Genomic DNA, 18,718 nt, shown 5'->3' with positions numbered 1-18,718 from the left:
TAACTGGACTACGTCTTTTGTTTCACAGAGTAGGCAGTGCATATAACTTGTTCTAGTGTAAAGAAAATGTACTTACTGTTGTGTTTGTTTCCAGGCCCATCAGGGATGGACGAAGGTTTGCTGAATGACCTCCTCGAGTGTTCGGTGTGCCTGGAGCGGTTGGACACGTCGTCCCGGGTCTTGCCGTGTCAGCACACGTTCTGTTTGAAATGTTTGAAGGTAATTTCAACAGCATTTATAGTAATACTGGCCGCCCGCGACTTCGTACGCGTGGATCCCGTTTTACCCCCTGGGGTTGAATTTTGCAAAATCCCGTCTTAGTGAGCACCTACGTTCTAAAAGGATGCAAAATTTGAGACTCCTAGCACTTGTAGTATCTGAGATTTTGTGATTAGTGAGTGAGTCAGTCAGTGACCTTTCGCTTTTTTTTTTCGTTGAACAATCTTTATTAAGATAATCATACATTATAAATACGCAGCTTTACTGAACCTTCAATTGACTGGTTATTGTTGAATCAACGTTTTCCAAGTGGCAATTTTCCATCGTCAATGGGTAGCGGTTCTGGCGACAGATTGGTGCAATGGTGTCATAGAGCACCTGGTTTTGTCACCCTTCAACGGCCAAGTCACACAACATTAACTATAATAATAAAGAAATCGCAGTAAGGAACCATAGACTTGGCACGACTTTGTCTAGATTTCATTACTTTTTAGAGATAAACAAGCAGCTCCGTCGAGACTTGGCTAGTTTTTTACAGAATGTTTTTGGTGGGATATTAGATAGGGCATAAAAACCTGTGGATTTCCATGTGATACGACGCGACGCGAGAGTAGTTAAAGTAGTTAGTTAAGGGACACGATGTTAGAGTCCAATATACCTATTAGATAGTGTTTAAACCCAGGTATCCACCAAGGTGTGGCGGAGGGGAGAAATGTTTTGAATAACCAATCGGACATTCATTCTGAATAAAATCCTCCGCCTTGGTGGAAAGTGGAAACCGGGTCTAACTGTTCTCTTAGGATTTAGCTAGTTCCAGTGATTTACAGTGAGTCCCAGTTTACTTGATATTGAAGTCATCGTTTGAACCAGCAAATGCTTTTACCATCATAGGAAGTGGTGGAAAAGTTTATAGGTAGTTCGCGTCGTGGTTTTGAATTCCGGTTCACAGTTCAAGCAGATATACGTAAGGTCAAGTGGGGTAAGAGAAACATAGTTTACTGTTTTGTAAATGTTATGGCCTTCTGCTATCAAAATTATACATTTACTTTGATGCCAATAGAAGCAAATCTTAGCTTATGAAATACCCTAACAGTTTTTTTAACACAGAACTGGATTCTTCTATTAGTTACGGCGCAATTTGGCAACAAAGCCAGGTCTTCTTAATGTTTCTCTTTCCCGAGATTTGGGGTAAGAGGAACGACTCGATACTTTTAAGTAATAACTGTGTTAATAAGTGTTTTTAAAGCATGTTCTAAATATTTTTTTTTACTTAAAGAATTGAAACCTTGCGGCATTTAAAATAAGGTCTTATTTAGAATGACAGCAAACAAAAACGATATTTGGGGTAAGTGGAACATACAGGTAAGGTCAGTGGTGCTAAACATTCTCTGCTATGTATTAAAAATAGAAATGTATGCCAAAAACAGATTAGGTTTTAAGAAATGTCTTTAATTAGAATTTTAAATTCAACTTAAAGGAAACAAAACATAAACTTCTAACACTTTTGAACTTTCCTAACTTTGGTCTATAAGTACGCATAATAGGAAACAACAACGTATCACATCAAAAAATACTGTCGCAAACACAATAAACAAACATTATACTACATACGAAACATAAACTATAACAACCGAATTTTAAAATCAGCCTAGCTTAGGTCTAAAACATACTTATCATAAAAATAAGTCTCTTTTACTTTGCATTCAGTCGTAAGTAACAAGTCCTTGCTCTATTTACTAAAAACAAACAAAAATGGCTAAAACCAGAAATATTTTATCTATGCTAATACTAAAGTAACATACTTACTGAACATTAAAGCTTTTAAAACACATTTTAAAAATTATTTGGCCTCTACGGCCAATAACAGGCTTAGGCAATTTAGCAACAATATCCTCTTCATGCTTCACCTCAGATATATCTTCCAAAGCGGGATAAGTGAACACTGTTTGGTCTTCTACTTTAGTCAGTGTCTTTCTTACATATTGGACAATTGGAACACCATCATCTGTGATGCGTAGCACTACTCCAACGTAATATTTTACAGATCGTTTTGTGCAAAATTTTACCAAAAGCCAATCGTTTCGAACAACATTTAAATTTAAGTCTTCTGTTTTTTGAGTGTTTTCTTCATTTTCTTTAGTCTCATCCTCACTATTAATTTCCATTTCCATATTTCGCGTCCGTGTTTTTTTAATTGTTTTCCTTTCATCCGTTTGCCTATTTATTTCATTGATCTCTTCTTCTCCTTCTCCTACATCATCTTGCATATTATAAAGGTTTTTGCAATACTGTTCAAAGTCTTCGTCATCTTCACTTTCATCCCTTAAATCCATTTCTATTTCACTTTCGCTGGATGATTCAACTCGCATTCTTGACTTTTTATTTTTCGAAAATTTCTTATTATTCTCTTTTTTAGTACACGTCGATTTAGACTGTGATTTAGATTTTTGCTTTATTTCTTGTTTTATATTTACTTTCGATTTCTTTTCTTGTTTTTGCTTCAATTTTTCAGCTTTTTCTAATTCCATTTGCTTACATCTTTTGTAAACATCGTCGTGCGTAATTACTTCAGCGCCAGGGGCAATTCTTTTTCTTTTTATCTTATTACTTGTGCCTGCTTTTATGTTCATGAGCAATAAATCTTCGAACGTGATCGCCCGGTCCTCAAGAATATGTATCTTAGGCTTTGGATTTTCTGTATTAGGTAAACTTTTTGGACATCCTGCTAAATCATTCCTATTTTGCTGCCTTTGCTGTAATTGACTGTGTGCCTGATGTATACAGGAATTAATCCTTGCCAAAGCTATGTTAAATAACAAGTCTGGACTTCTAATTGGCTGACTATTATCTTGATCTTGTTTTAAAGGACATAATATGTCTAAAGACTTTGTTCTGTCGTCAGCAAAATTGTTAACGAGTGACATTTTTGTTTGTTTCCACTCTTTCAAAAGCAATTGATTAAATTTACATTCTGGAACAATCTCTTTGTTTAGTGGGTAGATGCCCGCCTTTTTAAACCCAGCTGCACACACATTGGGATCTATCGCAGACCAAATTTGGCCTAGAATTTTCGCGAACTCTTTTTTTGGCAGAGTCTTACCAATGTTTGATCGTTGCCATTTGACCAAAGCTACATCCCATCTATCCTTAAAAGGTTTATTCACAGCCAAATCTAATGGTTGCAACACATCGCTGGTATGAGGAGGAATCTTCAAAATCGTTATTTGTGCTGCTCGGGCCTTCTCAATAATATTTATTCCCACATGGGTGGAGTGCCCGTCATATATTAAAAGTATGGGCCGCTTTTGTCCTACTGTCGGCAGAAAAACTTTCTCAAACCACGCCTCAAAAACAGCTGTCTCCATCCACCCATTAGCTGTTGCGGCATACGCTGTTCCTGGGTACAATAATAATAAATAAATATCCTTAGACATTTTACACTGCGCTTCTAATCCCAAACTAAGCAAAGCTTGTACTATGGGTACTAGACAACGGATATAAACATACTTAAATACTTTTTTTGTAAATACATACTTATTATACATAGAAAACACCCAGTCGAATACAAACAAATATGTTCATGCACACAAATGTTTGTACTCTGCGGGAATCGAACCCGCTACCTCCGGAATAGTAGACCGTTTCGAACCACTACACCAAACGGCCGACTATACAATAAAAATATTATTTATTGCACATACAAATATTTTAAAAGTACATATTACTAGGTAGATATATGTTACCTGGGTACCCTTCTTGTGACGTCCACTCGTCCCATACGTTTTTACCCTTGTAAATAATTAACGGTGGAGTTTTTTCGCCAAGAGCATTACACCCCAACAAGACGGTAGTGTTGTCTTTTCCCGGAGATGATATTGTTCGTGTGGAAGTAAATCCTTTCAGTCCAACCACCTTTGCCTTTGAGGGGTCTTTGCTGAAGCTAGTCTCATCAACATTCCAAACATGGGATGGTTTGTCGTGAAGATCTAGTTGGTTGACTGTTTCTTCGAGCAAATCAAAATAAGGGTATATGACATTAGGCCTGCACGCAGTTTTTCGAGCGTACTCCACCGGCTGCGGTTTTTTTACAGAGATATTATGCCGTTTTTTAAACAAAAGGAACCAGTCCTCTCCAGGAACTCCGTTTTTGAATGGATTATTCACAGCTTTCGCTGTCACATAATGTCCCACAGTCTCCATCAATTCCTTTCTCGTCAAGCCAAAGCCATATTTTTCCATCGCATGCAAATTTTTAACAAGGTTTTCTTCTACTTCTTTCGACAAAACCGTGGCCCTCCCCAAAGTATTTGATTTCATACCTTTACGCTCATAAACCCGATTGATTATGGTCGCTCTTGGTATGCCATAATGTTTTGAGGCTTCATAACCTGACAAGGCGCCACTTTTAACGGCCCTAACCGCTTCTAATAGTTTTTCTTTCGGGTAAGAACTTCTATCGGTCTTTCTTACGTAAGCTCGAGGCATTTTGCTTTGTCTGTAACAAATAAATAGATTTTCAAACCACGGTTATTTACGGAACGTATTATATTTTGGCGGATTTAAAAAATGTTTGTAACCGCTGAAATCGGAAAAGAGGAACATATGTTTCTCTTAACCTGGTATGGCCGTTCCTCTTTCCCGTCTTGACACTTTTAAGGTTATGTTTTTGATGACATCGAAAAAGGACTAGAAACACACGCTACAAACAATATAATACGTGAAAAATAAAGATTCAATGTATTAATTACACTTACCATAGCAATCAATCACAACACTGATGTTTTTGATATTAAAATGAACACAAATGAGGAGCGCCGGTAGGTCGTGTTTTTTTTAGTTTGACAACTGTTTTTTTTTTCTCTTTTACTGGCTTAGTTACCGTGTCGCAGCGCCATCTATCCAAGAATATTGGAACTACGTCTAATACTGTTTTACCGACGTAATGACCATATAGCTAGGCATTATAGTTTTCTTTTTACTAGTTACTGTTTCCCTTACCCCAGCGTCCCTCTTACCCCACCTGACCTTATTTAGATTTATGCATGTTTTATAGATCAGCATATAAACATAAAGATGACTAACTTACCTAGAGATGAACATGCTATTAACAGAAAAAACTTATTGGTAATAAAATCAATGGCGTATAAAAGCTTATGGATTCCCAAGAGGCCTTAGGAAAGTTGGGCTAAAATGTGAATTAAAATCAACTTTTCATATTTTCCTATTTATTTTCCGATAGAAAATTTTAGTTTAAATCTGAAATATACATAGACACATGGGAGGTTTACCTCGTTATTAGGAAACGAAGCAAGTAACCTTCATACAGGTAGGTATAGTCAGCGTCAAATAGTTCGTGACACCCAAATTAGCCAAAAAAACACGTTTTTGTTTCAATAGAAATAAAGTAGTGTTGTCAACTTTTCAGTCACTCAGGGTGTCAAAACTATTTGACTGTGCCTAAGACTGGCCGAAATAAAAACTCAAAAACCTAGATAGATAATAGCCATAAGGGGACTATCCATCTACTATGCTACTTCAACGCGTGAATTAGGCGCCCTGTCAATGAACGGGCCCGATGCCGGAAGCGGGAACACTGTTTTCCTGTCATCACGCACGACGTAACGTTTGTTTGTATAAAATAACAGTCGTCACTTGAAGTGTTTCCTTCAGAAATGGACCGAGGGATTCCGTTACGTCATATTTCTATAAACTGTGTTCTGGAAAACAATTGACGCTCGATTCTGCTGAATCAGAGGCCTGTGATTGATTGAATTTCAATATTTATTATTTGTTTTTGAAGTATAAGTTCAAGGATGAATTTGTTTTTGAGTGTAGATTTGCGCTTATGGTTCGTAAATAAAATGAAGCTCAAAACTCTATACTCTTTAGATTGGTTGAATTTCAATATTTTGACCAACCATAGCACAGAATATCTGATTGATATTGAATAGAGAGTGACTGTAACTTTTTGATGTGTTTTACAGTGTCGTTTCATAATTATACAGGCCCTACCCTACCTATACGTGTTAAACAAATGCATATTGATTATTGATAACCATTATACGAAGTTCTGAGTCTTATCCTAGCACGAGAAAGATCACTTCCATTCCATTGTTACGTGCTTTAAGACAAAACAATCTGCGCGATCTTTGATATCATTAAAAACATGGTTTAATTATAAAAACCTTAGATATAAAATTGAAGACTAGGTAATTTGATAATCATAACCATTAAGTAGCTTTTTTTCGCATGTGTATCAGCATTCCATAGCTGCCCTGCCTCATTGCCTTCCTCGTTTTGCTTCGGTTGGTAGCAAAAACGTTTCGTGCTTCTCCATAATTTGAGCGGCTTTCACTCTTATCAAGACCTGATATTATTAAACCGTTCCCTTCGTAAGTGAAAATCAGTGCACGGTCACAGAATAAGTAGTACATACGGTGGTCAACGAAAAGCGTACGTAATGACGTCAGGAGTAAAAGAAGAAGAAAGAAGTTTAGTGTTAAGTCAGATCTCTACCTTAACTTATTAGCCTGCGAAAAGGTCCTGCTTATAATAACATTGTACAGCTTTTCTACTTTATAAAGTGACACTGGACCTCAATTGCAAATAGCTTCGTTCGTTCGTTTCAGCCAAATGACGTCCACTGCTGGACAAAGGCCTCCTACAAGGTTTTCCACAATGCACGGTTCTGCGCAAATAGCAAATAGCTTACTTTTGGTTATTCGTTTTGTTAAACATTCAGTTCTAAGTCAACTTTTCTGTACAATCAGTGTCAAAATCACCCATTCCTCAACAATATCTATAAAATGTCTAAAAGCTACACTTTTCATGTTTCCTTTTACCATTTTTCATGAAAATCATGTAAACTGAACATAATAAATACGCGAGCCGAATTAGATTGATCGTTTATTGTGTACGAAACATCTGCCGGTGTGTAGACTGTACAGTGCATAAAACATCAAAGTAACAAAACGCAAACGCAACGCTCCCGTAACATTATAAAACAGTTAAACGGGCCACTCGCTGAAAATGGGGCACGCTGTATAAACACCGCGCGTACAGGCGATGCCGAAGTCGCTTGTTTTCCGCCCGCTTCTATTGTCGCTGTTGGTCGGGTCGGCATGAATGCATTCTGAAATGTAAGCCGTGCTGTGTTGTGGAGCCATCGTTTGCCCATAAATATGAGTAGGTACTATGTAACTGTATGCACGCGAGAGGTGCCTGGATGCGAGCGGCGCAGCATCGGTCTTCGTGGAAATCCTTGGGGGAGGCCTTTGTCCAGCAGTGGACGTCTTTCGGCTGAAACGACGACGACGACGACTATGTAACTAGTTTTTACCCGCGGCTTCATCCGCGTGAGTTTCGGCCTGTCACAGAAAGTCTTTGTCGCGAGCGTATCTCCCGCCTAAGAACTACGATCTATCCTGTTTTTCCCTGGGTCTCAAATAATTTCTATACTAAATTTCATCTGATATGATAACACTTATCAATACAATAAGAAGTGCCCCCAATTTGGAGTCTTTGGAAAATTATTTCAGGATTATTCATTTATAATTCGTAAAAATGCATTATCTATTTTGGTCGTGAATTCGCGGTTTCTACGCAAGATAACGCAACCCATGCTCATCTTTTCTTTATGGATTCAAGATATACGGAACAACTTTTGTCGTTGATTGTACAAACGGAAGAAATGTCGTTACGTCTAAAAATATGTTTATTAGAATAAGGGCGAGACGAAAATAGACAAAGCTTATGGGGAGATTTTTAATCGAGGAGAGAACGTAAGTAGCAGGAGAACGTATCTTGTTACTCGTTCTTTTAGCTAATGGGAAAGGGGGATGGGGAAGCGCTTATCAGATGTTTTTTAACTGATAAGCATTAATTTGTTTTGTTTATTGGTTCTGAATTTGAAAAATTGGGGTTCAATAACCTAGAGATGAATAAAACCATTTACAGTTTTGAGTCACATTGTTAAGGTCTCACTCATGAGTGACTCATCTGAGGCATCCACCGAGTTGTTCACCAGATTCGCGACTTACTGCGTTGAGACTTGAGTCACTTGTTGCCAAATCAGGTGGACTAAACAATAACAAAGTTAAGAATGTCATATCTTGCACAATATTATGATTGTGTGCTGTTGTATTGATTTCAAGCATTTTAAGAAAATACTGTGTGTCAGCTTCAGTTATTCTTGTTCATACATACATGATGAATCTCTCAAATGTTGGACTGGAAAAATATCTTTATTGCAAGATCATATTGGTTTTAAATGCTCTTATTAGAAACCGAGAAGAGTGAATAATGGTGATACTAACGTTGCGTTAAATGAGACTGGTACTGATTTATAGATCATTAATGCCTGTATCAACAAGCAAATCACAGGCTCACAGCTGTTCTGGCTCACCGAGACCGAATATTATTTTTAGAACTACATGATGCAGTCGTGCTCGTGACCGTTAAAAATTATTAAAATAGATGCCAATTGCCATCGGAATAAAGCGTGCCATCTCATACGATTCTATCAAATGCATTATGCAGAAGTATTTAATTGCACTTGGAATTTCTAATCTTAGAAATTACTTGTATTTCCGATTCAGAGACGTTTGAAATTATCTTAGACTGAAAATTCCGTTATTGTCTACGTTTTCATGTCGTAATTATCATTGCCAAAATTCAATTTTTTTAAAGATGAGATAAGATAATACTTTACTGTGATTGTATGTGTTTATTGATGATAAGTGTGGTATTATTTAAATAATTATCAACTACAGAACTTGACAGATTCTTCTTGATGAAAAAAACGTTTAACTCAATTTAGCTTTTATAAAGGCCTTTCAATGCACAGCGACTACTTTACTAAGCATGCTGCTTAAAACGCAATCGTCAAGTTAGTTTTACAACAAAGGATTGGGACGACGCGCGACGATTTTCAGATTCATAAGTACTGGAACGTTGTTCAGAATACGGCCCTAAAAGTAACATTAATGCGTTGTAATTCCAATTCTAAAGTGGTTACGGTTCTCGCCAGTTATTCTAAACACGGTGAGATCTCCGCGTGCGTCCGTTTGCATCCTGCGCTCACAGCCTCTTCCTTCATCGTAAATAAACAGAGTTTATTGCCTGCCCCAATCTAAACTGTATTTGCTTTGACTCACGATTGACTCATCTGTCCGCAATTAATTATGGAGTGGACACTACTTATTGTACAGTCGCCGACGAAAGTTGATGGACGTGGATTGATTAGTATTTTGCATGACTAAAAGGACGGTTGGGACGAATGGAACGGTGAGATTATTCTAGCTAGGAAATTGTTACAAAAAAAAAAGTTTTGTCTTTCAAGACATTCATGTCTTGACATAATCTGTAGACCAAGTGGTGATCATGTAAGGAATGCTGTTTTTCCCTACTTAGATTTTGAAACTGTTATTACTTTTAAAATATTTATATTAAAATTATCTTCAGTTGACTAATCTTCAGTCGCTATCAAACTGCAAAAGCACTTTAGCAGTCAAGTTGAAGACAGAAATCGTAAACAATCACAATCAAAACATTGCTTTTTTAACGGTCACGAATGACTGGTTTAGGTTATATTTGTTTACCCTTCCAATCAGCAAACTGATTTCCATTGATGATTCACCGCATTTCTTTGAATGTCTGCTAAACATCTTGAAATATTCGGGTAATCATGGGTTGTTTGTTTATTAAAAAATAACTCAAACTCAAATATTTGTTGCGAAAATACCTTTGTAGTCATTTTAGCCAGTCAGTCCTAACGTGGACGAATGCTACAGGCAACAGACAATGGCGATGTCCCGCGATTCCCACTATATGGCTCATGACGTTAACGGTCAGGTTTTTAGTTGGTAGGACCTACGCTTTTGGTAGGGAGAGCCCCACATAACCAACTAGCTGCCCTGCGGCTGGTGGGTATGCAATTTCATACATTTTCCTGACGTTAAAGAAAGCCGGTCTGTCATATCGATCATACTAAGCCAAATGCGTAAGCGCACTTTCGCTCAACTCATTATGTATTAGCAGTATGTTGTGTTGTCTTTTAGGATGCTTTTCACGTCGACCGGCATTCTGTTAGCCATACGACTGTAAACACTAAACAGGCATTATGATATTAAATTGTGTTTACATCCAGGTGTTAATTACGTGAGTAGCCTATGACGTAAGTTTCTATGTTTGTTGAAGGCAGTTAAGCACCAGGGTTGGGTCGAGCATTTTCGCAAATTCGGGATATTTCGTCGGTTGGTCGTCACTCCTACGTCCGTTGCGTCACACACATACAGCTCTATCATCTAGCTATTTACTCGTATGTAGACAGAATATTTGTGAAATTCTGTAAGCACTGCAAAATAAACGAAGTGTAAAGTTCACACGGTGCACAATGTCTAATATTGGTGTAGAGACTAGTGAGAGACACGTACCTACATAGTCTAGAATCTAGACTCTAGATTCAGAAACTTTCAGACCGCAGTCTGCGCTTTACGTTTTACTAAACAGCTAATATTCTTTACTATGATTCTTATAATTATGACCTGCAAACTGTTAATGAACAAAAACCGTCAAATGTCTATTATTGCACTGGGTCTTGTTACAGACGCTGGCGTGTGGTTAATTGAAATGTTCGTAGTAATTGTAATGAATGAGCTCACAATATCGTCACTCAATTCTTTGTATTGTATTAATTTATTACGTCTACTAAGCTATGACAGTGGCCCCACCTTCATTATACTACTAGCTTTTGCCCGCGGCTTCACCCTTCGTCATAAATTATAGATTGATTGATATTTAAATACAAAACAACCCTTATAATGTAAGGAAAATGACAGAGATAATCACGTTTACAAAATGAAATACAAACGAAAGATCAACTTGTTATTAAGTCCCTATTTAAAGGCCAATCCAAAGATCTACAAATGAAGATCTTTACAAACGGGACAAGAATACGGAAATCTAATTTGAAACAGTTGTAACTCCCCCTTCATTCGCTTTAAAGGACCGCGTTATTAATAAACCGATCTTTGTCTTGGATCTCGACTCTATTGTCTTAATTTAGATAGATTTATTTTGAGGAAATTCCTTTTTTTTTTTTACAAACTACTAGCTTCTGAATGCAGCTTCCTGCTTCGCCTGCGTTTATTTTGTAGTCGCGCGTGTTCTCAGATCAAACACCTAGTATTTATTAAGTTTTCATAATGCCTGAACTTGAGAAATTATGGGAGTCTACATATATTATTTTTAGGCAGCCTACGTCCTTCTTTAAAATTAATTTCAATTGGCGATAGAGCTATTTTGATATTTGATGTAAGACATGAACGAAACAGTAACGCGGTTTCCAAATTAGTAAAACGTCGGTTTCTAGGATTCACAAAGCGACAATTAAACGTCGCTGCAAATGAATTGCATATTATATGGCACTTGCAGTGGTTATCGCGGTGCTTTGGACTGCACAAATTTAAACTCACAAAGGCCATGGAGTGCTTCAGTAGACGTTGAGACTCATTACGAGTTAGTACGCGTGCCAAGCTGTCAACATTTAACGCGCACATACGGTCCTGTGTAATACTTCTTGCTTGTGTGTGGATGCGCTAGAATTAATTGTAGCAGCTTCAACTGCTCTTGATTTAATTAGCAATGAAATTAAGTCCAATGCCCTCTTATTTTTCTATAACTCGAAGCCCCTATCAAGTTCCAATTACTAAGCATCCTTGGGGGATAGTCCGGTCACTAGCTGACCAATATAATGCTGTGATTTCATGGGATATCGACCTAAGATCCATGGAATCAGCATCGGTAAAGGCCAGTATTTATGTTGCGTACAAGGTTCGTGTAAATCTACTCGATATTATTGAAATAGGCAGTGCCTTCTGGCACTTGATATTATTAGACCGTTATTGATTATCAGTAGTGTAGGTTGTAATTCGAAGTTCTATAAATAAAACTAATGCCTACTACATACTAAAAATAAGACCCTTTGTTAGTTTTTAGTGGATAGACACCGCCCTTCTTGCGGGGAGAACCCAACATAAGATAGGTATTCGTGAGTATGCAATTTAATGCATTTTTCTGAGGTGAAAAAAAGAATAGGCTGCTCTAAAAGGCTTACAATTACAACATTCATAGCTCACGAGCTCTCAATATCTAGTTCAATTGTTCACTTGTTCGGCGCCTTATTTTCCATCAAACGTTTAGCGATACGACCTCCCACAGTTATGGCGCCTACACACGAAAGGTTGGAAGGATTTACTAAGACATTGGACCCACGCTACCTGTAAATGTCTTACGTGGGAACGAACCAGCTGAAAAGCTATTTACTGAATAACAAAACTGTTTTCTGTTTTATAAAGGGCGTTATTTCAACTCTACGGGTTTATTTTAAGAAACAAATTGAAATCAAATTATAGCTTTCAGTTTTTGATATTACATTTATGTAATTAAGAGCTCGTGATGATTAGACACAGATTGTCATGTTGTGAACATCTTCGTTTGAATGATTACCCCCCTGGTCGAGTTGAAAGACATATCACATTGGTAGTTAATCACGTACGTTGCCACATTGGTTGCCACTATAAATAAATAAGCCAAGTTTGATCCAGTTTTATTGTCGATATGACGGCACTGAAAAGGCGGTATATAAAAAGTACTTAACATAAAGCCGATATCCAAATTTAGACAAGGATGTAAACGTTGCGTAGTTTTGAAATGCCCCATTGTTTTCGTATACATAACAAACACATGAGTAATTACTAATTTATTTAAAGATAGCAAAATGATTTGTTGTAATCCACTATAATATATAAAACAATCGCCAATCCTTTATCTTCAAAGTTCTAGAAAATACTGGAAAACCGCAACTGCAGACAGTCTCGACCTGACCCGTTAAGCGCTCCCATCGGGGTTGTATTTCGAGATAATGCCCGCACCGACCCCACTGCAAGAGAAAGAATCCCCATTCGTATTCAAGTATTTTCCAATAAATGTCATTCGCCAGAGTCGACATGGTATTGATCACTAATTGCCCCACTTACGTCTGCCCCCACTTCTTGTACGTGCCATGTAAAAATAGATCGGCCTCTGTTTCGAACGGTTACGGACCTAAATTGTTATATTGCATTCTACCAAGTTTTACTCGATGCATCATCCTTTTGTACATACACTCTTTGTTGGACTTACTTGAGATATTCAAGGAATAAAATTCATGTAAAACTATTCAGAGAGAATATTACTCACACTTTCATTGAAGAATGTTATCGATTCAGAAACGTCTGCAGGTATTTTTAAAGCGAGAAGATCTGCCATTTCTAAGCGCAAAGTTTGTTGCCCCTTACGTAGCCAGACGAACTATGTATGAATAGTGCCAGACTTCATCTAAACTCCCAACATTCATATTATATTTTTAGAAGCTTACTACTACATAAATACTGTTTTATTATGATAATTAGGCCAATGTCACCCGGAATCAAATAAACCGGTATGCCTTGAGCGAAAGATATTGATAATCAAGCGAAATTGATAAGATAGCTATAGTCTTTACCTACTGCGGTGAAAGGTACACAATAGGTTTCCTCGAACACATCATAACGTATCTCTGATAAGGACCTGAATTCAGTCATAGAATACATGACATCACAAGTCACAACATGTAATAGCAATTTCAATACCCATAGAGTTGCCGTTCACATAATAAAATAGGCGAGCACTTGTAGGTGCATGTAGTTTGTTTTTACTTACTTATGCTAGAGAAGCTTCCAGAGTGAGAAAAAAATTAAAAACCAACCATAGGTGATACTTAAGGATAAATCACAAAATTAACTCTATCTCCTAAAGTAAGCAAAATCGTAGAACATACATGGGGGTGATTTAGATACACCTTAATGTAAGGAATCTAAATTTTAGCTTTGAATGTCAACTCCCTGTCCACCCTGTATACTAGTACTATGTTAATGTTTAAGTTAGCTTAGTATTTGAATGTGGGTAAAAGTTAATCGTTTTGTTGTTGTAATTAGAACGCTATTTAATTTATCGATCAATTCCCACGTCAAGGCATTGCCTCAATAAATATGTCAATCCTATATCAGTTTCTGTGTATCAGTCGCGGGCGTTAGTTTTATTTTATGTTAGCAAGGAGGAGGTACATGTATGCTATTGCTTTTTCTTCGAAGTAGTTTACAATAAACTCCGCAAGCCCCCGTAATTATTTGCTAGGTTGCTATTTATACAGGGTGACTGGAACTATACCCGTCATAGCAAATTCCCATGTAGAGGAGGTCGTTTGCGAACTATTGGTTTAAAATTATGTTATGTATTTTTCCTTAAATTTCTGTACCACATCAGGACTTATCATTATGTCGATTATCATAAAATAAAATTTTCCTGTTTTCATAATTTCATTCAAAAACAGGATAAAATTAGTTTTGCGCTTATCATAGGTTTAATTATATAGTAATTAAGAGGTACAGTTATCCTAGCTTGGGTTTAATAAACTACAAGCGAACCTCACAGGGTTAAATTGGATTTAACAAAATTGAGATACGTAAGTTGGAGCTTTTGGCACGCGCCAGCTTTAGCGTTTTCATACGCTTTTAGCTTTAGCTCATATGTATACTGTGCTTTTACAGTCGTATGCCTGCTTCTAGCCAAGGGCTTAAAGCATGGAATAATTAGCTTAAATATAGTGTACTTAAGGACCATTAAGCGATGTACTTTGTATGAATGTATTCAGTGACCCATATGACAAAATATGGCTGAACGTACGCCAAATACAGCGTCCGTTTAGCGATTTTGATAGTTTGTTGGCCTCTCGCCTGATTAAACTTGCACAACTCATTTAAAACTGCTCTTTAATGTTTAAACTCGTTCGTATGTGGACCCGTAATAACGCACAGGTCATTCTTTTGACTCGGACTTGGACTCTGAAGGCAATTAAAAAAGCTATAAGTACCTAAGAATAGGTGGCTACTTCCATTAAAATTATTTATTAACCCTCTTTGTAGAATGATGCTCTCTTATGACTATAGAATACTTTCCTAATATTTTCGAACTTGTTTTTATTGAGACGCTACTTAGTTTACAGAGCAGTATTAAAACATGGGTATTGTCCACAAATGTTTAGATCTGAAGCTATCAATAGTCGATTGGTCTGCTACATAATGCTTGGCCGGTTAGCTCATAAACTATCGTTTTAATTGACTGATAAAGAAATAATTGATAGATATAGGCTATTTGTGTTAAATGCCCACAATAGCTACTGCAGATAACTTCATCGAGCATCTATTTATTCACTGGCGATTTGATGGACAAACTATTTTTAAACTTCACAATGCTGTTGAACATAATTACAAAACCATGGAATGTTTTACATGGGTAATATTAACATACGAATTAGTCACGCAACTTACGAGTACATGCATTAATTTTAAAACAATCCTTATCACACGGCTCCGTTATTTCTTTACCTTTTTTTTTTAGGAAAACCTCTATGATACATTGATGATAATCTTAACGGTTTTACGAAAGAGTTTTTTGAAAATACATTTTTCATGAAAAAGAAACACCGAGCATAACTCTCATATAGCACACTGCAACTATGTCATTATGGAAATCATTGGAGGAGGCCTATGTTCCGCATTGGACGTCCTGTGGCTTAAATGATGATGATCAGCATGACCATTTTGCACTCTACTTCTTACTTAGCGTCCTTCCTTTTCTGGTTGAAAAAGAAATATACGTATAACATTATATTAACAGAGGTATTCTATCCTTATTTCCAGGTCATAGTCGAGTCCCACAAGGAGCTGCGATGCCCCGAGTGCCGGATCCTGGTCGAGGCGAAGGTGGAGGAGCTTCCTCCGAACGTCCTCCTCATGAGAATCCTCGAGGGCATGAAGAATTCGGCTCCGAGGAAACCTACTGGCTCGGGGCACAGGACGAAAGCGCAGCTTCAATTGGTAAGACAATTTACGATGACGAAAGCGACACAAGGTGGACCGACGATCTCATAAAGGTAGCAGGAAGGCGCTGGTTGCAGGCCACCAAGCGGCCATTGTGGAAATCATTGGGGGAGGCCTATGTTCAGCAGTGGACGTCCTATAGCTGAAATGATGATGATGATGAAAGCGACACAACGTACGAGACGACACAAAGTGTAGCGTTGCGGTAGAAGTAGTTGTTAGACGAAAGTTGCAGGATTACACCAAACGTGTCGTAGTTTCAGCTGACTTGTAGTAGTTACTTAAAGTTCTGCGAACTTATTTTGTCGAACTTTGTGCCCTGTACTTTCAGCGGGCCGCTAGTAGTCACGTAGCATTAGATAACGCCCCGTTAAAATATTTCATTAGATTTTAAACTCCAATGTTACGATAAAAAATGCATTAATGAGTTGTGAACTTGTGAATATCCGTTTAATGAGATTTGTCTACTTTATAACAAGCTCAGGATTTGTTTCGATCCTGCTCTAAACTCTTGTAAATTTAGGTCCCAATATTGAATTAACACGTATTTGGCCACACTCCTTTCAAGTGGCAATTGATAGCGGCAATCAATGACTTGTATCATGCACAAAAGAGGCACTCGACGATCGTTGAAAGAGCAAGATAAGTTTTGAACGTGAGTCATAAAAGGCAGCCGTACAGGCAGGCTATAGATTTTATTCCAAAGTAGCACTTATCGCAACTAAATAAGATGCTAATGTTAAGCTATCCTTAATGTTGTTAGGGATTAGCTGTGTGCTAAAATAAGACCACCACTATCCATTCTTCCTGTGGATGTCTTAAAAGAAGACTAAGGGAAGGGAGAAATGCGAACTTTAGGCCAAGCCTCCCTCAACCCTTCTCGCTGGCATGGGGAATAAAGGCCAAATACTCCCTTTTGCCGCTGATAAATTACAGAGGGTCATCCTCCTGCAGTGAAGACTTAAATACATGATATTAGAAAGAAAGAAAGAAAAAAAAGTATTTATTCGATGCAAGTACAAAATAAAATAACAAATAGATATAACTAGCGGCCGCCCGCGACTTCATACGCGTGGATCCCGTTTTACCCCCTTTTCCCGAATTTTCTTTGCTATAAACCTCACGGAGCCCGAGACCTTTCCAACGAATGCAAAACCGTGGAAATCGGTTCGTGCGTTCTGGAGTTATAGCGTCAGGGAGGAAAACCCGACTTATTTTTATATAGTAGATAAAACCAAACAGTAAGGTTCATGCACCAAAATGGCATCTGCTCAGTATAAGCCGTGACTCAGTATAATATATTATTAAAAAGAGCTGGTAGAAGTTACGTGAAACTATAAAAGTACTATTATTGTTGCATTTTATTTTTACCAATCCACAAAGTCGGCTGTATCTGTACGTTAATTAATACCCGATGTACGTAATTATATTAATATACGTTATGTTCAGGTATATTATTGTTGTTGTCCACTTATAAGTAATATCCACTTTATAAGTTAAGTCCACAAAACGTACGTCAGAAGGTTAGAACAGTAAAACATGTGATTTCTTTAAAGGTGTATTTGCGACTAAAATAAAACTGGCGGGCTCAGCCGCCGACACATACAAGGAACAGTATAACTATTGTTTTCTATTGTTGATTGTATTGGGCAATGATGTGGGAACGCAGGACGCTACTCAATACGCTCTGTTCATTCATGGAGTTAATTTATTACTCTGATTAATGTGTACCTACAGTATCCTTTCGCTCATTATCATCTCAATGTATCTATGCAGTGTTTCAATAATATGTTGTATTGCAGGCCCAGTTGCAACAAGGCCAGCAACATATGGGGCGCGCGGACGGCAAGCAAATGCCGCCGCACGCTAGGGCCTTACACGACTACATCTCTAAGGAGCAGGGGTACGTATCTAAATACTTTTTTTTTTTATTTTTTTTTTATTTGGCTTACAAAACTGGGTACAATCAAATATCATGCAAAAGTAAGTAATGAATGTAAAATCAATTCATACTGATTTACCCTACTCGATGTAAGCACAGCATGCATATAAAAATAATTAATTAAACCACCTTAAATTAAGAATATTACACAGATAAACCAGATCTTACATTTACACAAAACTAAACAAAATTTAGACTAATTTTAGACTATTTTAAATTAAGAATAGCCGTATTGATACGGCGCTTGGCGGAGACGAGAGAACCAAAAAAGATGTCAAAGACAAAACGCATAGAATAATTGTAGCAAGTACACATGCGATGTAACGGGGAGTGCTGACCGAGTCGAGTCCTGCACGGAGGGATAGAAAACGTCTTTCGATTTTGCACGCGGCTGCGGCTACTACGAGGTACGGCAAATTTTAAGCGTTCCAGTATATCCGGGGCATCGATAAGACCATTAACGACCTTGAAAAGGAAAAGTAAATCAGAAGCTTTCCTACGGATGTGCAATGGAGTAAGACCATAGTGTGAAAGGCGATACTTCTATGACTCACTTGACTTAAGGTCCTATGTCCCCTAGATGGTTCAGAGGGCGTCC

The 18,718-nt window shown here is 37.6% G+C and overlaps 1 protein-coding gene and 1 long non-coding RNA gene across 2 annotated transcripts in view; one reads left to right on the top strand and one right to left on the bottom strand.

The window, feature by feature from the left end:
- The window catches only part of LOC135080968 (E3 ubiquitin-protein ligase SH3RF3), a 42,730-nt gene that overhangs the window by 3,056 nt on the left and 20,956 nt on the right, over window positions 1-18,718 (top strand). Inside the window, exons 2-4 of the mRNA XM_063975690.1 lie at window positions 95-219; window positions 15,999-16,175; window positions 17,981-18,081. Of these exons, the coding sequence (XP_063831760.1) occupies window positions 106-219; window positions 15,999-16,175; window positions 17,981-18,081 (392 nt within the window). The 5' untranslated portion in view covers window positions 95-105. The remainder of the gene's footprint in view (window positions 1-94; window positions 220-15,998; window positions 16,176-17,980; window positions 18,082-18,718) is intronic.
- Window positions 1,648-5,245, bottom strand: LOC135081313 (uncharacterized). Its single transcript, XR_010259183.1, has 2 exons — window positions 3,963-5,245; window positions 1,648-3,616 (listed from the first exon to the last, which is right to left on the bottom strand). It is a non-coding gene; the product is annotated as an uncharacterized LOC135081313 (long non-coding RNA).

Source organism: Ostrinia nubilalis, chromosome 19, assembly GCF_963855985.1.
Source record: "Ostrinia nubilalis chromosome 19, ilOstNubi1.1, whole genome shotgun sequence".
Taxonomy (NCBI): Eukaryota; Metazoa; Arthropoda; class Insecta; order Lepidoptera; family Crambidae; genus Ostrinia; species Ostrinia nubilalis.
This window is presented reverse-complemented; position numbering and strand designations above follow the sequence as displayed.